General features: G+C 42.8%; 3 protein-coding genes across 6 annotated transcripts; 2 read left to right on the top strand and 1 right to left on the bottom strand.

Moving 5' to 3' along the window:
• Positions 1 to 90: 90 nt before the first annotated feature.
• LOC127471502 (butyrophilin subfamily 1 member A1-like) lies at positions 91 to 3989 on the top strand. Of its 3 annotated transcripts, none has more exons than XM_051788453.1 (3): positions 91 to 240; positions 1688 to 1786; positions 2212 to 3989. In XM_051788453.1, the coding sequence occupies exons 2-3, from the start codon at positions 1711 to 1713 to the stop codon at positions 2721 to 2723; spliced, it is 588 nt and encodes a 195-aa protein (XP_051644413.1). In that variant the 5' UTR covers positions 91 to 240; positions 1688 to 1710; the 3' UTR covers positions 2724 to 3989. The 3 variants fall into 3 exon arrangements, with proteins under 3 accessions (XP_051644413.1, XP_051644412.1, XP_051644411.1); XM_051788452.1 differs by having other exon boundaries at positions 398 to 1786; XM_051788451.1 differs by having other exon boundaries at positions 92 to 240; positions 1684 to 1786.
• Positions 3360 to 6829, bottom strand: LOC127471320 (C-type lectin domain family 2 member E-like). The gene is made up of 5 exons (XM_051788081.1): positions 6772 to 6829; positions 5426 to 5524; positions 4564 to 4736; positions 4137 to 4243; positions 3360 to 3684 (listed from the first exon to the last, which is right to left on the bottom strand). Exons 1-5 carry the CDS (start codon positions 6827 to 6829, stop codon positions 3360 to 3362), a joined length of 762 nt encoding a protein of 253 aa, XP_051644041.1.
• Positions 5481 to 18589, top strand: LOC127471501 (CD209 antigen-like protein E). 2 transcript variants are annotated; one of them, XM_051788450.1, is made up of 8 exons: positions 5481 to 5606; positions 9094 to 9430; positions 10107 to 10205; positions 10513 to 10653; positions 11097 to 11251; positions 11470 to 11579; positions 11975 to 12407; positions 13091 to 18589. In XM_051788450.1, the coding sequence occupies exons 2-7, from the start codon at positions 9358 to 9360 to the stop codon at positions 12141 to 12143; spliced, it is 747 nt and encodes a 248-aa protein (XP_051644410.1). In that variant the 5' UTR covers positions 5481 to 5606; positions 9094 to 9357; the 3' UTR covers positions 12144 to 12407; positions 13091 to 18589. The 2 variants fall into 2 exon arrangements, with proteins under 2 accessions (XP_051644410.1, XP_051644409.1); XM_051788449.1 differs by lacking the exons at positions 5481 to 5606; positions 11975 to 12407; positions 13091 to 18589 and having other exon boundaries at positions 9338 to 10020; positions 11470 to 11959.
• The last annotated feature ends 1108 nt before the right edge of the window (positions 18590 to 19697 follow it).

The raw sequence follows: 19697 nt of genomic DNA, 5'->3' as shown, positions 1-19697 counted from the left end.
AGGGTGCAGGAAATGTCAAAGCACGTCATGGCCCCATATGCAGGTGAGAGATTAGAGGGCTCCTCCCTTCTTGACCGATAAAAACTGGCAGAGGCAGAGATAGGACCGAGCTTTGGCTGAGCCTGTGCCAGAGAGGGGAGAAAAAAATCCCAAGTGGAAACAAATCCAGTGGAGAAGCAGACAGTGGAGGAAAAGCAACCCGAAAACAGCACCGGTGACACCAAGGAAAACACCAAAAAGGTTTGAGAGAGGGGGGAACTCACAGTGCTGAGAGGTGGTTACATCAGCTTGCTGTCTTTTGGGGGGGAAAAGGGGATTTTGAGCTTTCTCTCCATCACATCAACACAAGAAGGAAAGTGGATTTGCCCTTGCTTTGACCTCAGGGTCTCTGTTTCAGATTTCATGGTGTTTTGCAGTGGAGGGTCATGGTGATATTTGCTCATAACAATCCATCTGGGGAAATCTGGGTGAGAAAGAGGATGTCTCCTGCTTTTGTCTTCATTTAAGGGTGATTTTCTTACCTTTTCCTCACTTTTACTCATCCCCCTGCTGCTTTAATCCCCCTTTCTGCAGATTTGCTGAGGAAATGAACACAAGAAAATGAAGCAACCTGTTCATTTTCAACCATTACAACACGATTTATTCAACCATTTTTGGCTTTATTACTCATTTCCAGGGCCCTTTAGTGCAGGCAAGCCCTTTTTTGCATGCAAAGCCCCAGGTTCTGGAGGATGGATTTTAGGCCCTTCAGTGCCAGCTCTTATCTCCCCTGCACACATTTTCTCCAGGACCAGCAGCAAATTTCTCCCCCCCTCAGAGGATTTCTCTGGACATGAGAGGTAGACTTGGCTTATCTTAATTTTAAGGACTTTCCTCACTCAAATAAACCTTGTCAGATTTGGTTGATGAATGGTGGAGGCAGAGATGTATTTAAGACGGATTCAGCCCTGAACCAGCACAAGGAATGGGGGTTTGGGTTATAATAATATCTACAAGGTAGATGGGTCCATCCAAATGTGCTCCTCATGTTCCCTTCATAGTCATTGGAAATTAATTGATTTAACTGCTCTCCACGGGTCTTTCCATAAATGAAACAAGCTCTGTTACAACTGTTGGAGAAAAAAATTGGCATTTTCTTGAAGTATTTGGATTAGATGTGGTGGTTGAGCCCATTTCCTGACATAAAAATGGGCACAAAGCTGATAAGGGCCTGTTTGGAGGACAATAATTTGATTTCTTTCTTTCTTTCTTTTTCTTTCTTTCTTTCTTTCTTTCTTTCTTTCTTTCTTTCTTTCTTTCTTTCTTTCTTTCTTTCTTTCTTTCTTTTTCTTTCTTTTTCTTTCTTTCTTTCTTTCTTTCTTTCTTTCTTTCTTTCTTTCTTTCTTTCTTTCTTTCTTTCTTTCTTTCTTTCTTTCTTTCTTTCTTTCTCTCTTTCTTTCTTTCTTTCTTTCTTTCTTTCTTTCCTTCTTTCCTTCTTTCCTTCCTTTCCTTCCTTTCCTTCCTTTCCTTCCTTTCCTTCCTTTCCTTCTTTCCTTCCTTTCCTTCTTTCCTTCCTTCCTTCTTTTCTTCTTTCCTTCCTTCTTTCCTTCCTTCTTTCCTTCTTCCTTCTTTCCTTCTTCCTTCTTTCCTTCTTTCTTTCCTTCTTTTTTTCCTTCCCTTTCTTTCCCTTTCTCTTGCCTCCAGCCAGGAGGGGAGGACACTGCAGGCACAATGGCTTTCTTCCTCAAACCACGGCCATGCACATGGGACCTTGCCCTGGACTACCACACTGCCAAACAGTTTGAAGGTAATCAAAGCAGGAGCAAAGTACTAATTCCTAGTGTTTTCTGGGCTGCATCAAATGAGATGTCTAATGAGTTGGAGATTCTCCAGCTCCACCTTCTGTATCCCTGGGTCCTCCATCTCCAGCCTCCATGTCTTGACTCGTCCATCTCCAACCTGGCCCAGAGATCCTCCATCTCCAGCATCCATGTTTTATCTCTTCCTTCTACAGTCTCAACTGGAGAGTCTCCTTTTCTTGACTTCTCTGTCTCCAACCTGAGCTGGATATCCTCCATTTCCAACCTCCACCTCTTCACTCTTCCATCTCCAACCTCACCCCTCCTCTCCCTTTCTCCTTGAAAAGTCAGCAGTGACTTTTGAATCAGGTTTTTGGGTGCCTCCTCTACACTTAAATGTGGCTTCTGATCCCTTCTCTGTCTTGCTTTTCAGTGGATGTGACCCTGGATCCAGCCACAGTGGGTCCTGAGGTGATCCTCTCCGAGGACCTCAAAGAGGCCACTTGGGGCAGACCTCAGCGCCGGTGGCCTGAGGGTCCCGGCCGGTTTGACACAGATCCGTGCATGCTGGGCCGTGAGGGCTTCACCTCAGGCCGTCACTACTGGGAGGTGGAGGCCAATGGGCGCTTCTGGGCCGTGGGAGTGGCCCGTGAGTCGGTTCAGAGGAAAGGCCGGGTCCTCTTCAAGCCCAGTGCTGAGATCTGGGGCTTGCAGAAGTATGATGAGCTCTGTGTTGCCCTCACGGCTCCATCCAACACCTCCATCCCACTCCTCAATGGGGAGATTGGGGTCTACCTGGACTACGAGGTGGGACAGGTCTCCTTCTATGCTGTTGGCAGCCGCCAGTGCATCTTCACCTTCCCTGTGGCTTCCTTCAGTGGAGAGAAGGTCTTCCCCTACTTCTGTGTGCTCCTCTCAACCATCAAACTGTCCCCCAAGGGCTGATGTGCTGACAGGATCCTTCCACAGCTGGTTGCACCATGGTGTTTGGAATGCTCCTTGATGCTCCTCCAGTCTTCTCTTCCAGGTCTTGGAGTCCTTTCCAGCTCAACTCATGGTCCTACCTTCATCATAGATGTCTTTATTTTGGGTTATGTCTAGGGGATTTTGAGCCTGAGCTCACCACAGCTTGTCTCATCTCAAAGCCACTGTCATTAAATTAATTCAATTAATTTCAATTAAGCTTGTTAACAGAAGCAGGGCTTCACTGAACTGGTTTTGACCTGAAAACTTGACTTTTCCTCCCAGATAGCCTTCTCTGATAATTCCTTTGCTGACCCAATGCCCATCACTGGCCAGGCTTTCAACCCAAATTAAAAATCTTAATTTTTGCAGGCTTTGCATTTATGCCAGCTGCTGATTTTGTCATCACAAGGATGTGCTCACACTCACTTCGCCCACTCTTTCCCTCTCCATGCTCAGGATGTATTTCCAAGTAATTAACATGCAATTTATATAAATGTGCTCAGAATATAATAAATTTTTTTTTCTAAGAAGCAGGAGGTGTCTGCATTTGACCTCTCACCAAGTTGCCCTAGACCTAAAAAGACCCCCCAAGGCTGCCCTAGCCCCCAGGATCCCCTAGGACTGCCCTACATGGGTCTCCAAAGGTTGCCCTTTCCCATCAACACCTTGTTGGTCCCCTGGTACCCTCAAGAACCCCTCATGCAGGGGATTCAAAGCCTTTTTGAGGTTTGGTGCAGCAGGTATCTGAGTGTGAGAAGCCCTCCCTTCAGCACCCAAGGAGCTGACACAGAGGTTTTTAGCCCGTCTCATCCCACTGCCCTTGCCTGAGCTCTGCAGCTCAGGTTTATTACAAATCCAGCTCCTCTCAGTGCTGCAGTAGGAGGAGCTGAGCCCATTGTCATCCAGGTAAGCGCAGAGCCCACCACCATGGATTTGAAACCTGGAAGGACAGAGGAGAAAATCCCCCTCAGACAGGCTCAGCAGGAAAAAGGAGAAAATTCACAAATAGGCTTCCCCCCATTTCAGTTCTTGGGCATCCTTTTGGGCATCAACATGTCAAAATATCAATATATATTTCTTATATAGGAGTAGAAATTATTCAGCATCAATATGCCAACACTGATGCTGATTTATTTCTATTTCTAATAAGAAATCCAAAGCTTTGCAAGAAAAAAAAAACTTACAATAAAACATCTAATTTCAGTATTTTCTCACCAAACACACCACTCCCATATCTTAGGTCAAGGAGAGAAACAAGATGCAGTGTTGCCCTTCCCAAACATCACTGTCCCATTACTGCCTCTGGATGCACCTCAAGTGCCAGAAGAAATGCATATTTCGTGGCTGGGGAAACACCAACTAACAACGTAACGATGACAAACACAGACTCACAAGTGTGATAAAAGTGACTGGTTCACCCATTGCCATGGCTGTTCCTCATCTTTCCGCAAAAGGCCAATCCAATGCTCTGAAATGCCTTTATATCTCATCACAAAGCTCTAAAAAAGAGGAAAAAAGGTTTTTACCTCCTAACAAAAAATCTCCATTTTACCAGTTACTTGTGCTCCTTTTGGGCTTCTTTGGGGCTTGAACCTTTCCATCTGCTAACAAGATGTGTCCCATAGCTACAGTTCTTGCAGCAGTTGGCTTTGGTGAGGAATTTCAGGAGAGCCATGATGACCAAGCCTCAAGAAAACCCTCTTCCCCAAGTTCCTGCCCCAGGTCTCCAAGGAAGACCAATCAAAGAAACCATGAGGTGTCAAATATGTTGGTTTGGGGTTTTTTTCCTGATGCTAAGCATGTCCTCTTGTCTCCTTACCAAGTCTTCCATGCTGTCCAGGATGGCCAAGGAAGCACCAAGTGCTGAGCAGTTGTCCTGGCTGGATGTCCAGTTCCCTGCAGCCTCCGAAAAATAGTAGCATTTTCCTCTATATCTGATCCAGTCGAAGGGGCACTGAAAGTAGGGCTGGGGATGAGGCTGAAAAGCCTGCACTGTCATTAAAAATAGAACAGTGTTAAGGAGCAGCACCTTTCCCTTGCATCTCTTGAGTGGGGAGGTCATCCTCCACCCAATGGTCTCTGAAGGTCTTACATCTGCCTCAACTGTGAGTAAAAAGAAAAATTAAGATACCAAGAGAAATCATGGGAGAAAATAAGCTCAAATCATGGCCCAGCTTGTGGTGTTGACCAAGAAACATGATTGCCGCACCTTCAAAGAAAGAAACAGGGTGATAGCCTTCAGAAAACTGCAGTTTTAAAAGGAATTTCAAAATAATCCTATCCCTAATATGCTCTTGGGTGTTTCTCTCTATCATTAATACAAAAGTAGTGAAAATGATAGAAAATAAATTCTCCTGTTCCTGGAGACTTCTTAGCTTGTTGGGACTCAAGCCATTGTCTCTAGGCCCATTCTTCTCTGAAAACAATACTTTTGGGTGGCTGTATGTATGAAATGGCTCTTCCTGTTGGTTTTCTAAGGACTTCTGGATGACATCAGCTCCTGCACCAAGGGGATGAGTTTGGTCTTCTGTGGAAAGGCTGCTCTGAAATGTCCCTCTCCTGAATAGGACAGCAGGTTGGGTAGGCTCTGTCTTCCACAGAAGAAGCGGAGGTAGGTCTGTGCAACATGTGCAACAACACAAAATATCTCAGAGACATTCCTCACGAGACCTAAAACCAACCTGCAAAAGTGATGGCTGTGACAAGCAGAGCCATGAAGAGTGCTGCCAGCATCACCTGGCAGGCGACACGTGCCTCCGGCTTCATGTCCAGGCTGTGACCTGCAGGAGAACAGACCTTCAGTGCCTCTGTGAGAGTTTCCAGGGGAACAACATGCTCCAGGTCATGCCCAGATGATGACAGGTTGGTCTCTCCCTCGTGCCAGGGGACTTGGTGTCATTTTGTGAGAGAAATATAAAAAAATTCTTCTCCAAAATTATATATTTTTTTAAATTTATGGAAACTCCATGGAGAATCTCCTCCACAGCTCCAGCTTGAAACTCCTGAGATGCACCATAATTAAAATCATGCCTTAATTTCTGGGTTCTACCTCATTATTAAAGTTCAGTGGAGGTTTTTTCTCCACCTAAACTGAGACACTTTGGGTCTTGAAAATTATCCAAGTCATGGTGCCTCCATCTCTGGGTCCTGTGATCAAGAATATGCTCTTTCCCTTCACTATGAGCAAAGAAAATTCTGTTTCCTAGCAATTTTACCTAAAAATATTAGTGGTTTCACCTCATGGGACTACCCCCACTTTATATTTAAGCTTTTCCCTTTTTGTCCCCATCTATCACATGAACCAAACCTCATGGGACAAACCCTCCTTTCCCCTCTTCCTCTTGGAAAAATGTTATTAGAAAGTAAGTCAGAAACCAAATATGCCAGCTAATTTAAAAAAAACCCCATATATATATAAAAAATATCAATAATTAAAAAAATTTAGCAAATAGGAAAAATCAACAAATTTCTAAATAAAAAAAAAATTCCCCAAAAATCTTAGTCCCTGGTTGATTAGACTGAGATGATGGAAAAGACTCCCAAAGCTGCTTTTTTACCTTATTGTGGACCAAGAGGATGATAGAGATGGGAGCAAAATAAGGAGACCTGAAACAGGGCAGTGTTGAAGGGAAAGAAGTAGTTAATAAATATTTTGCTGATGTGTCCAAGTTGCATTTAAAGACCAAACTTCTTTTTGGGGCTCTTAACAGTTCAACTCTTCAAAAATTTCTTTATTCTCATCCAAAATAAATCATAAAATTGGAATATTTGTGGAAAAAATATACTTGAGTGCCTCAGGAAGGGTTAATCCTAAATGAAAATAACCCACAGTGTCTGAAATGGGGCTGTTTAGAGCAAAAGTTCCATCTGCTGAGTGACAAAAATTTTCCCTCAAGGGAAGTGCTAGAAAAAGCTTTCCCCTCACCCCCTGACAACCTTACTTCAGCTGGGTTTTGTTCTCAAATTACAGAAGTATTAAAAAGAAAAACAAACCCAGCGATTCTTCAGTTCATTGCCCTACAATTACCTGCCCTCTTGCTCCTCTCCATGCCCAAAAATCTGGAATAATCTCTCATTTCTTCCATTTTTGGGGTTCCACGTATACAGCTGCTCCTGCTTCACCTGCCAAGCAAAGTTCCATCTGTCAGAGGTACCACAAAGGTTGTCAGCGCTCTAAGTTTTCTCCCCATATTTAAAATTTTCTCCCTGGAATGAAACTTTTCTCCCGAGTTGAAGTTTTCTCCCACAATTAAAATCTACCCCCTGCAATTAAAATTTTCTCCCCCAATCAAACTTCCCTCCATTAAAGTTTTCTTCCCCAAATTGTTTTCTCCCCTCAGTTAGTTTTTTCCCCCTACTTATACGTTTCACCCTTCAATTAAATTTTTCTCCCTGCAATTAAAGTTTTCTCCCACAATCAAACTTTCACCCCCAATTAAAGTTTTCTGCCTCAATTAAAGTCTTCTTCCCCTATTAAAGCATCTTCAGTTAAAATTTTCTGCCCATAATTAAAATTTCCTCCCTACAAGCCTTTCTCCTCAATAGTTTTCTCTCCCAGATAATATCTTCTCCACTCAGTTAATATTTTCTGTCCAAAATTAAAGTTTTCTCCCTCAAATTAAAGTTTTTTCCTCCCAATTAAAACAATCTCTCCCTATTAAAATCCCCTCAATTGAAAATTTCTGCCCACAGTTAAAATTTCTCCCCATAATTAAAGTTTTCTTCTCCCAATTAAAATTTTCTCCCCCAATTAAAATTTTCTCCAGCAATTAAAACTTCTCCCAGCAACTGAAATTCTCTTCCACACTTAAAACTTAAGACCACCTCCCCTTAGTCCCCCAGCCCATCCCAAGCCCCCTCACCCGGTGGGAACAAGCCAGATGCTGAGGCATAACCTTCTCTGTGAAGAGAAACAGAAACACAGTATGAAAAAGAAGTTATTTTGGTTTATTTTATAGTTTTTTTCCCAGGGATTTTCCTGCACCTCCTACAGGGTTATGGGTCTGCCTGCCCGAGGGCCACCTGCCTGTCCACCCACCGAACCAGGGGCTCCACTTCAGCTCCACCCTGCACCCCCTTCAGCACCTTTTCCTGCATTTACAGCTTTTTTTCTCAGCTGGGGAAGACAGATTATCCAAAAATGCTTTTTTTGGTGTGCAGGAGGGGGAAATGCTGATGGGGATCGCTCTGCCCTGGGATGTTGAGGCACCCCAAAAGGGACTTCAGGGAGGAAGTGCAGTTCCCTTCAGCCAATTTTACCATTTTTTAAATATAGAAATGTAAAACATAAGTGCTCTTGCAATTAAGCTACCCAATTGCAGGATTTTACCCTAAACCCTACTTTATTTTACATTTCTGAGGGTTTTTTTGTAATCAGTGGTCACACACCACTGGAGGGGCTGCTTTTGCAGAGGGCAGGAAAGCTGACTGACAGCAGCTGACCACAAAAACTTTCTGTGAGGGTAACAGACTCTGCGGGTGGAAAATAAAATAAAAATAAACATGAGATAATAAAAATATAAAAAATTGTTTAAAATAAGAACAATAAACCCAAAATAAAATTAAAAATTTTTTTAAAATTAATTAAAAATAAAATAATGCAATGCTTTTCCTTCTGGGACCTTTGGACCTTTGGGTTTATCCTCTTTTTACCCCATTTCTTGCTGCTGGCAGGTATTGAGGCAGATTTCTACTTTTTTTCTTGCTGTTTTCTGGGTGTCTGAGGCAAAAAACATTGGTTTTAACTCTACGAAAAGGTGTTGCTTGGGAGTGTTACAGCAGTGGTCAAAACCTGAGTTAACACCAAAAAAAATGAAGAAAGGGAGGGAAAATGGTCAGCATAGGCTGGGAATTGGTGGTCATTCCAATCAGTGGCCAAGGTGTCCCAAATGTGGGAGGAAGCATGGGTCTGGGTAGTGTAAGAGGACACATCAGGAGTGGAAGGGATGGGCTTGCAGGAGAAAACTCAAAATCAAAATAAAATAAAGCAATAAAATAAAATAATAAAATTCAGTAGCAGCCTGCAGGAAATCCAGACTCTCACCTCCTCCTAGTGAGAACAGGAGCTAGGCCACTCCTGACCACACGGGATCTCCCTGACATAGGATCAAACATAGGCCAAATATTGTGTCAAAAACAGCAGAAAAAGTCACACAGAGCAAAAGGCATCTCAAGTCACTCCCAGCCCATATTTTGGAGAAGAAACACGAAATGCCACCTGCCTCCTCATCTGGTTACCTGCCTGTGGCCACACTGATACAGCCCCTGACACACTTCAGCCTTATCCTGAAAAACCTTATTTAAAGGCTTTCCTAAATTATTTTTTATTAATTTCTGCATGCTTTCACAGATGTTTTACACAACCATCAAACCCATAGGTGTTTCTACACCTCCAGGCATGCCACCTACTCCAGATGTGCCATCTCCTTCTGGCTGGAGGACACCCATTCCCTCACCGTATATGTATATTAAAAAGGAAAAAAAAACAGATAAAAGCCCTGGTCAATACCATTTCCTGCAACCGGATGAAGGCATGAGTAGATAGCTCACAAGGCAAAAGGTTGTCCAAGGACACTGTCACTTTTGGGCTGGTCCTGTAACCTTCTGAGTGGCCATGGCTGGGGAAATTGTTTATGCTGATTTAAGGCATCTTGGAGATGGTTCTTCTCCTGCTGAGAAACGTTATGGTAAGTCCTGTTTTGGGGAAACATGATTATTTCAAGCTTTGGGAAGACTTTTGAGTTTGTTTGCTCTTGGGTTTGCTTGCTTCTCCATTCCTGTGTTGAGGTTTCCAAGATTGCAGAGAACATTGGATGGGCTAAATGTCTTCTAAGGTGGGATTCTGGCTTGAAAAGAGGAGGAAAAAGAGCAAGAAGGGGATGGAGGAGGCTGACAAACATCTGGAAGTAGAACAGTTTTGCTTCTGAGACTCTATAGGCGAATGGGTCCAAGAAGCCAAACATGAGCCAACACGCCTGAATGGGAAGGAAAGCTGCTGAAATCTTGTCTGGAATCCTGGTGGAGATGAGAGCTGGGGACACCTATGTCTCACTGACTCCCAGTTCTGCTGGGAGCTCTAAAATTAATCCCATTTCAGAAGGTTTCAGGTCCCCCGAGGTCCGTCACTGGGTGCCCAAAGCTGCTCCTGAGGCTCCTGCAGCTCCTCCACCATCTGAGAAACCACCCGTGGGTGATGCCCTCACACTAGACCTCATCAGTGGTGATTTACTTTTTAGAGGAAGCAAAGAAGCTGTAAACTTCTGCTCCAACTCACCAGGTTGACAGAGGGGCTTTTTCTTTTTCCTCTAAAAGCCCAGCTTTTTCATGTTTCCTTTTTTTTTCAGCAAATATGGTCTCTTTCAGCTCCTGACTCCTGTCCATGGTGGCACGGGCTCCTCCTCAAAGCCGGGGGGCTGGGGCAATTCATCCTGCTGGTCCTGGTGGTGGTACTGAGTGTGCAGGGTAAGTAATCAGCTCTTACCTACATCTCACACCTCAGAGAGCAGCCTGAGAGGGGATATCAGGGTTTATTTCAAGCATTTCAGCCTCTGGAGGGGACGAGGTTGTCCCATAAAGATGCAACATCACCCACCAAGAGTAAGTTCTCTCTAAGCTAAAAACATTATTGTTAAAAAAAGGTGGAATATACAAGCTGTGTTTTTCAGGCTGGCTTAATTAACTGCGTGAGAAAATGAAACCTGATTTTATGAGGTTTTTGGCTTTTATCCCCAAATGTCTGGAGCTTCTCCCTCCCAATCATTTCTCCAAGTTTTTCAGGGCTCTCCGCAGCCAGTGGTGATGAGAGTTCCCCAGCCAGGTGAAGAGATCCAGGGAAGGAACCAGAAGGAGCAATACATGTTTTCATCCCTGGTGCGGTATTTCTGCAAGCCCCAAGTGGAGAGCCCCACAGGTAATCCTCCATTCATCCTGGCTCTGCTGGGAATGCTCAGATGAGAGCTTTGTGGAGGGCTTCTCCTGCAAGGATGCCCTTGGGGCTGCGAGGCCACCAAGCGTTACTTTGCAAAGAAGAGTGTTGCAAGGAAGAATTATCTTTTCCATGCAATTTTTGCTGATCCCTCCTCCACAGAGAAGCAGGGTCATCCCAAGGGAGGAGATTCCTCACCATCCTGCCCTCTCTCTCACCAGGCATTTTTGTCCTTGTGGTCACCCAGCTGCAGTCATCATCCTTCTGTCTGGTGGCTGAGCAGGAAAAACCACAATGATGTGAAAAAACTCAAGGATGGGAAAAGAGCCAGAGTGTGAGATGGGGAAGCCCTTAGAGCCTTCAGCTGGTGGCTGGGGAAGACCTTGACCATCCTGTGGGGTGTCTCATGGCTTTTTCTTCTCTTGCAGCCTATGCTGGCTGCAAGCTGTGTCCCCAGGACTGGCAGCTACATGGGGAAGGATGCTACTGGCTTTCTGAGGAATTGGGAAACTGGACTCAAGGCACAAAAAGCTGCAAAAATCAAGACTCTCAGCTGGTGGTACTCCAGGAAAAGAAAGAAAGGGTAAATAGGGAGAAGGCTTGAAAAGGACCCGAAAGTCCTGATTTTTGAGTGGGCAGGGAAACAAATAGTGCCTAGTAGCAGGAGGGCTTGGAAAAGCATTCAAAGCATTGGGGACATTCATGTCTCATGAGTTTGGAAGTATTTACTCCATGGCTTTGCACCCCACAAAGCCCTCCACAGAGAGATTTTGGAATCAACTGGTCACTTCCATTTTCCAGGAGCACATCAAGGTTATTACAGGCAAAAGCCCACCACCAGTGTGGATTGGAGTAAGGTCGCATCAAAAGGAGTGGAGATGGGTGGATGACACACCCTTCAACCCCAAAATGTGAGTGTATCCACAGCCTGTTGGTGTAAAAAGAAGCTTTGCTCCATTTCAGACCCAGTTCATGCCCTGGCCCATCTCTCCAAGATGTTGGGTTCTGTGCAATGGTCTCATATTCCCCCTGCTAAAGCTCTGCAGACTAAAAGCTGGCAGAGTGCAGTAACCCCACAGCTCCCATCAGACCCATGCAGTAACACATCTTTTCACACTCCACATATGCTCCTCACAGATCTTACTGTGCGCACACCAGTTCCTCTCAAATTTGAGCACCCACCAGTGAAATGGTGCAGTATGATGAGAAAGTGCAGGAAAAGAGCAGGAGAACCCCCCACACCTCTTCTTTTCTGCAAAACTGGGAAAGTTTCCTCCTCTTAAGCAATGTAATTTTTATTCTGCAGGTTTGGCACCTCCCTGGAGGAGATGGGTGAAGGGTGCGGGACACTAAAAGCCAAGGGCTTTGAGGTTCATAGATGCGATGCGAAACACAAGTGGGTTTGCAAAAAAAAACCCTTCCAGCTCTATCCAATAACAGCAGGAGGCGAGGAGAAACACAATGCCTCCATCTGACACATGCCCACCCCAAAATGCCCATCCCATGAGATGATGGGGTGGAATCAGCCCCATTCTCATCATTATGTCTTTGCAGGAGATTTCAGGCTTTGCAAATCCACTTCCCACAAGGATCAAGACCAGCTTGGGAGGCACAGATGAGCCCCTGAATGGGAAATCAGAAAAGCCTGTGCCTCATGCACAGTGATGATAGAGGATAGAGCTACAACATCAATAAAAGCTTATTAAAGTGGTTTGCCTCAATTTACTGAGATAACTCAGGTGAGAGCACAGGTGGCACATCATGGTTCACATATAAACAAGGGAAATTTCAACTCAAAAAAGCTTTCCTGAGTGACAGAACTTACATGTGTGCGTCTCTCCAAGCACCGCTGAGAGTGTCAGCACATAGACTGATGCAGACAGCCGGGTTTTGCTCGAGTTTTGGGGATTTGGAGGGTTTGGTTTGTCTTTTGCACTTTTTTTTTTTATTTTTTTTTGTTTGGGATTATTTGTTGCGATTGTTTTGGAGTAGTTTTTTTGGTTTGGCTTTTGTTTGTGTGCTTGCTTTTTGATTTTTTGGGGGGAGGCAGGTTGAGTTTTTATTTGGTTGATTGGTTTTGTTGTTATTACTAAATTCCCTCCCCGCCATTTTTTGACCTCCTTGTCAAGCAGAGAAACCTATTCATTGAAATTAATTCAACCCAAATGCATAGCTTATGCATTTGAGTGACTTCTAGATAAAGTCTGCTTTCCAAATAACAGAAATTATCAATAGGATTTGCTGCAGCAGTGCTCCAGCAGCAATGGCCATCCAGCCTGTCTGGGCAGAAAGTCTCATGAAAATACAAATTCTTATGTGTTGGTGATAGGTTCCCATGTAGGGATTTATCAAAGGAAGCTGTGCACAGTTCTTCCCTGTTCTCCTGATCAGTCCTGTTTACAGGGTCTCTTTTCCCTTCCAGAGGACATAGTTGTCAGGTCTGCTGCAGACCCAGTTGTTATTGGTGGGGCTCAAGGATGAGCTGATCCTCCCTTGGTTCAATTATGCACATGGCCCATTACCCTGCACCTCAAACCTGCAATGCCAACATGCTAAGGAGAGCAAGAAGAGGAAAAGAAGAAAACTACCTGCAAAGCATTAAGAAAAGCTGAAATTTCCTCTCTAGGAGAGAAGGGGCAGTGTTTGGCTGAGGGTATCCAGTAGGGGATTGCTGTGCAGTCCCTGGTCCATCTCAAAGCCAGGAGCAGCCTGGATATGGTGTCAGGAGAAGGTCCCCATCCCAGGATGGATCATTCGCATATCCACTAAGAAATCCCTTCAAGGTGGGAGCAGCAATGAATGCAATAGCCCTCCAGGGCCCTGTCCTACCATACTAAGAGAGAGACCTGCCCCAGGGGCAGAACCCAAGTGCCCAACATGGACAGAGGGACCAACCTGCTGTTGAAGGCTGTGCTATCTGTCCACCACTACTTGCTGTTCCTCTTTTGCAAGCTGTGGTTTGCTTCGCCCTTATAGCATATAATGAAAATCTGTAAAGCAAAGAAACATCATAGTTTAGCCAGTCTTGTCTTCCCCACCTCTTCTTTTCCATCTCTGTCCATTACCCCACACAGAGGTGATGCTTTTCCCAAAGTATCTGCTCCTGGCTACACCACTGGGTGCAGTTTGGGGCTGGAATCTTACTTTATTGGTTTTGCTTTCATGTTTCCTGTCCGGGTGCTGGCATAGAGACTCAAGCACAGATCTTATCAGTTCATCCATGGTGCTTATGATGGCCAGTGAAGCTCCCAGGGCCTTGCAGGTTTCATAACTGATGATCCAATTGCCCTCAGCCTCAGAAAAATAATAGCATTTACTTTGGAAACCAAGGCAGGTGTCTGGGCACACACGGAAGAAATCTGGGTGAGGGAAATGGAATTCCATAAGATAACTTAAAAAGAGAAAGCCAAGTGAGATATGTGGGCAGTTCTAAAACGCAGAAGAATGGGATTTATTATTTTTATTCCTAGAAGCTGGGAGAACTGGGGATGATGATCTTGGGAATGGTGTGATCAAGGGAGGAGCCAGGTGCATGGATCACAGCTTAGAGAAAAAAAGAGAAGCAAGCTTTGCTTGGTAAACATCTCTTGATGCTGGGAAAATTTTTGGAGATGGAGAGAACTGTGAAGCTTGAAAGCACACTACATAGTTATATTGTAGAGAATGTCCAAAGCTGTGACAGAGATTGTCATGCAAGTACAATGCATATTTTACAAAATATGTATAATGTATGTGTTATACACAGCATGCTAAATCTTGGTTGAGCTGATTTTTTACTGTTTTCAGTATGACCAGGAGTCACCTCACTGGGAAAAGAACTAAACATTCTAATCAGCCTCCTGCAGAAATAAAAAATATTTATATGAAATTACAATATTCCAATGTTTGTTCAGCAAATGTGTCATCATTAAATAGTGTTGAAAGACAGTCATCATAACTTTTGAAATGTATTTGCTCCAGAGAGCCAGCATGTAGTAAACAAACATTGTGTAATTTGGCCAACCAACCATACAGCATGAGAGCAGTGTCCTACTAACTGAGAGTGTAAGTATCTACATATTACAAGCAAAAAGGAGATGCCAATCCCTCAGGGACAAGGTACAACACTCAGCAATTTAAAGCGTTGGCTTTAATGAAAGCACAGCGTTGCTGTGGTGGGAGCCTCAGTACACCAACACTAAATGGGGGGACCTGATAGAGTAGAACCCTGCTTGGAAGTATAGCTCAAAGGATAGCACTGCAGGGGTGGATAATAAAACTTGCATTGATTAACTGATTTGCCTTACATATCTACGTAAAGTCCTGTTTTGGTCACTAGTGAACTCTGATGTAATGCAGGTACTGTGGTCTGAATTCTGAGTTCTGCAGCTGTTCATTACATTAGTGCCTGTGCAAAGGTGGGTGCAGATGAGAGGGGAAGCAAGCTATCCAGGGCTACCTCACAAAATAAAATGTGCTTGGGACTCTGCATATGTGGATGGGAAGGAATGAAGTACTCCAGATTACCATGACAACAAGATTCATACTTGGATGAGGGAGGTGAATTATCCTGGGTTACCATAGCAAAGTCTTCTTGAGCCCTACACCACACTTGTCTCTAGTTCTCCTTCTTCAGAAGCCCCTTAACTGTGTTCTGACCGAAGGAGGTCAGCTCTGCTCCATATAGGTGACACAGCCAGACAGAAGATACTTTCTTAAACTCCCAGCACAGGAGGTAAGCTATACTGTCAAATATCTGGCTTAGAAACTACAGCAAGTGTTTTGCCTTCCTGAAATGAGACAATAAACTTATCACAATGGATATTCTGTTATAAAAGTTGCTACTACCTTCACTTGGATGAGTTCTGTGTCTTTACAGAGGCAAGGACATGTTCACTTCTAATTAGACTGAAAACAAACCCCGCAATTTGGCGGTTTCCAAACAAAACAATGGTACAAGGTTGGCAATCTTCAGAAAAAGCTAATAATGAGACTAACATGTTTAATCCCATTCCAGGTTTCATTTCCCTAGTCACATTTCTTGTCTGCCTTTCTAATGGATCCCAGCTTTACAATAACCAGGTACTCTTCTGTGAACTTTTGGCACATGGAAAGAAGCCAATAGTCAGTTTTGCCATATGAGATCCAGCTTCTGATGTAGCAAGGACATAGGCAGGCACTGGTTCGTCTCCTGAGGAATACACTTTGTTTTTCTGAATATTTTTTTAATTTAGAAGGTAGAAAGAAGATAACATACCCTACTGTACAAAAAGTAAGCAAAATCTCTAAGCTGGATACTTTTGCAGACAACAACAAAGAAAGCACCTGTATTTTGAGTCATGAAAGATACGTAGGTACTGTACAGAATAAAGAACAGCACTATTTAAAAGAATCTCATCCCTTTTAGAGTTATTACTGGTCTTCTCTGTCCTGACACGTGCAGAAAAAATCTGCTACACCCAGGGGACAACAAGCATTACACACTATACCTAGATACCTGACAGTGTGATACACACAAAGCTTCCATGAAAGCAATGTTTGTGGAGGTAAGTTCTGGTTGCACTACTTTCCGTTTGGATGCGAAGGCTTCTCAGATAATGAACATTAGTATAATTACAGCTACTATGGAGATGAGGGAGCCGATGGAGGATAGGGTGTTTCATAGGGTATAAGCATCTGGGTAGTCTGAGTATCGTCGTGGTATACCAGCTAGGCCTATGAGAAGATGAGCACTCTCTTTACTAACTCAGATACCCCCCCCTTTTTTGTTTGGCCTTGGCTTTTATGTAGAGATAATAATAGATTCTATCAATTTAGTCTTTGCATCCTCCTTTTCCAGTGTCACTGATGTTTTTGAACCAGGAATGACATCACAAATTACCCTTTATTATGACAGTAACGCTTAAAAGCAAAAAGCAAGGAAGAAAGGGATCTGAACAAAAGCATTTTGAAAAACAAATGCAAAATGTACAAGCAATATTTATTACAAATGGAACATAAAGTACATTTTTATTTTGCCATAACAGAACAATAACCAATTTTAACAAATTGCCTGCATTTTTAGAATACATACAGAAGCTCCGTAATCAGTGACCTCAATAACAGTGCTCATCTGCCACCCAGTGTCTATTTGCTTTTTTCCCGTCTTACAAAAGCACACAACCTGAAGACTATCTGCCAAGATGAACTCTACGTTATGATTTATGTTTTAGCTAAATGTTACCAGCAAACTAGACTGCTATCAGAAAATATGAAAATTAGGCTGAAGAAACTAAAGAAACATGACTGAGCATAACAAATTATTCAATGAGTCTAATCAGAAAAGTGATTTTTTTTTTCATCAAATGTGTACCTAACAAAATGATGGAGTACAAGGAAATACCATTGAGGAGGTCCTTAAATTTGTAAGGGAGAGAAAGCTGGGGAACATGGCATAAAACTAACGCCTACTAATATCCTTTACAGTCTCAAATTAATTAGCATGTAGAGAAATATTTACTTGCCTAATTCCTGAAGACACAAGCTGAGTTAATTTAAACTTTATAACGTTCCCTGGGAGATGAAAAATAAATTATAGCAGTGTGGCTGAATAACTGGAATAGATTGACTGTTTACGCCGGGGACAGTAACCAAAAACTAACCTTACAGAAAGGGATGGAGGATGGAGAGCAAAGGAATCAGAAGAGCAGACGACTGATAGAAGAGAAAGAAGACATTTCCTACTTTGCATCCTCAAGTATTTATTCTAATATTATTAATATTAGAATAGAAACATACATGAAAGAAATATCAGCAGAAGCTACCCTCTGTGTTTGACAACTGATGGATTTATAGGACAAGGGGACAGTCAGTGGCTTCTGCTTGACCTTCTCTTGATTTTTCAGGATTGGCTTTCTCCAGAAGGACAGGAACCTGAAACCCAGCAAGGACAAAGAAACTGCAGCTGAATTAAAGCTAAGGGATGAAAATATTTTAAATTAACAAAACACCTGCTCTTGTAGTCTGGCCAAAGGTTACTAGCAATAACAAAACAGAATGTAGGCAGGCCATTATTATAAATAATTTTTTTCTCTTCCCCCATCCCCCTACAAAAAATAGATAAGATTTTGGCTTTTAAAAGACTGCTTAATCATTAAATAAATGACTTGTCACAGACTTCAAAAGTGATGATGGAAAAATAGAAAGCAGACTGTCAAGTTAACCTAGTGTTACACTAGGTGTCAGAACATAGAGTGTCCAAAGAATGGAAAAATTATGTAATTGACTTGAGGGGAGCTAGTAGAGCCTGACATTCAAAGAGCTCAATTTAGAGCAGCATATAAGGGGACCAACATATACCAGGTCATGTACTTTAGAAAGACAAAATCAGACACAAACACACTATATGTGAATACATATGTGAATACACATATTATGTGAATACATATTCATTACAGCACCAACTAATTAAACAACCTAGCATTCCTAGGAACACTTTTTATCAATTCAAAATATTTCCCCTATTCTCTATCAAGCTGCCACTAAGCAAAATCAAACTTAGCTAATATTAGATATATCTATGATTGTGTACTCTAAAGTTATGCAATATTTTGAAAAAAAAGATGAAATTTCATATCATCCCTATCTGCATCAACTTCAGAACAGTCTGTACTTTGTATGAAAAAAAAAAATCATGTTTATAGCACTGTAAATGAAATTCTACAAAGTGTAAAACAGCAGAACCACAAGGACAATTAGGAAATTTATATCTGGAAAATACCTGAAATCTTGGCCAATCCTAAAGGACACAACTCAAAAGAAAGAATGAAAAGCCCTAAATGCAAACACCTTAAAGGGCAGGTAATTTTCCACCAAGATTATGGACAAATGAGAAAATATGAGAAAGTTTTCCTTTATGTAAAACTTGCCTGAATATCTTATAAAAATAAACTCAGTTATGATATCACCTTGTTATGGTCGGGTTCTTTAAAATCATTAGAGAGATGCCTCTGACAAAATTAAGCTGCAAACAAGGCCATATGCCGAAGGCAATAGTACAGATTTTTATTTAACAGTAAATATGAGGTAGAGAGAGATATAAAGGAATAGGGAAGAGAGTGAGGGTGGAGTGGGGAGAGAGAGTAACAGAGAGACAGATTAAGTAGAAAAAATATCACCACTCTGTGGGTTCCAATGGCATCCCGTTGATCCTCTTCTTGGGGTCTTCCTGGTGGTTAGAGTCCCAGTCTTGTCAAAGTGATGGTTGCAGTCCGGACCCGTCAAGGAAAGCCCGGGGTAGTGAGGGAATGTATCAATCTCAGCGTATCAGTGAAGTGTAGTGAAGGAAGAATACTGTATCAGTGAACGAAGTCCCACATGGTGAAGGAAGAGGTCTGTGGCGGTAAGGAAAGAAATCCGTTCATGAGCGAATAATAACCACAGGGGGAAAGGGAAAGCAATCATGCCACTCAAAGAAAGGCCTCTTGTGAGCCAGATGTAAAGAATTTTAGAGAAACACACAGGTAGTGAGAGTATTTTGAAAAAGAATGGAGAAGCAAATAGTTAATAAACAGACTGTTCCTCTCAAATTCCTAAGTTCCTGTTTTGCAATGGCTTCAGCATGGGCTTGCTATTGAAACAGGAGCCAGGCCTAAAAGAGTTAACTGAGATATCTTGGCCTGCTAAGAAACTTCAATACCTGTTTTGCTAGAAGAACATTTTAGGTTAATACCATGTTCTGTTCTGCTCACTGGACCAAAGGCCTTATTATAGAAAGAATAGGAGTAATACACGCACGGTAATAAATTAGGTAAACTAGACGTTTGAATAAGATCTAGAAGGCCCAGAGCCAGGATTTTGCAAGCTTGAAGGATTCAGGTCACTTAATTGAAGGGGTCAAATTGAGGAAGACGTCCATGGCGACCACTAGAGGGATGAAGGCTTGAGGAGAAGACCCCCAAAGTACAAGACTGTGCATGCCTGGAAAGACTCCGCCCAGAGACTAGCCTACTTATTAATATGTATAATAAATGATGTAACCATGTATCTAAAGTGTATAAAATGGCTTAGTT

The sequence above is a fragment of the Manacus candei genome, unplaced genomic scaffold, assembly GCF_025592945.1.
Source record: "Manacus candei isolate 608988 ecotype Guabito, Panama unplaced genomic scaffold, ASM2559294v1 h1tg000024l, whole genome shotgun sequence".
NCBI lineage: Eukaryota > Metazoa > Chordata > Aves > Passeriformes > Pipridae > Manacus > Manacus candei.
This window is presented reverse-complemented; position numbering and strand designations above follow the sequence as displayed.

What these genes read in the sequence shown, in the direction of transcription:
- LOC127471502 (XM_051788453.1), top strand. Translation starts at nt 1,711, where the DNA reads ATGGCTTTCTTCCTCAAACCACGGCCATGCACATGGGACCTTGCCCTG. An exon ending in CACTGCCAAACAGTTTGAAG is followed by an intron (nt 1,787 to 2,211) that starts GTAATCAAAGCA and finishes CTTGCTTTTCAG; the next exon opens with TGGATGTGACCCTGGATCCA.
- LOC127471320 (XM_051788081.1), bottom strand. Translation starts at nt 6,829, where the DNA reads ATGGAAGAAATGAGAGATTATTCCAGATTTTTGGGCATGGAGAGGAGC. An exon ending in CACAGCCATCACTTTTGCAG is followed by an intron (nt 4,737 to 5,425) that starts GTTGGTTTTAGG and finishes TTTTAATGACAG; the next exon opens with TGCAGGCTTTTCAGCCTCAT. An exon ending in CAGTCACTTTTATCACACTT is followed by an intron (nt 3,685 to 4,136) that starts GTGAGTCTGTGT and finishes CTGTCCTTCCAG; the next exon opens with GTTTCAAATCCATGGTGGTG.
- LOC127471501 (XM_051788449.1), top strand. Translation starts at nt 9,723, where the DNA reads ATGGGAAGGAAAGCTGCTGAAATCTTGTCTGGAATCCTGGTGGAGATG. An exon ending in CTTCTGCTCCAACTCACCAG is followed by an intron (nt 10,021 to 10,106) that starts GTTGACAGAGGG and finishes GGTCTCTTTCAG; the next exon opens with CTCCTGACTCCTGTCCATGG. An exon ending in GGTGGTACTGAGTGTGCAGG is followed by an intron (nt 10,206 to 10,512) that starts GTAAGTAATCAG and finishes CATTTCTCCAAG; the next exon opens with TTTTTCAGGGCTCTCCGCAG.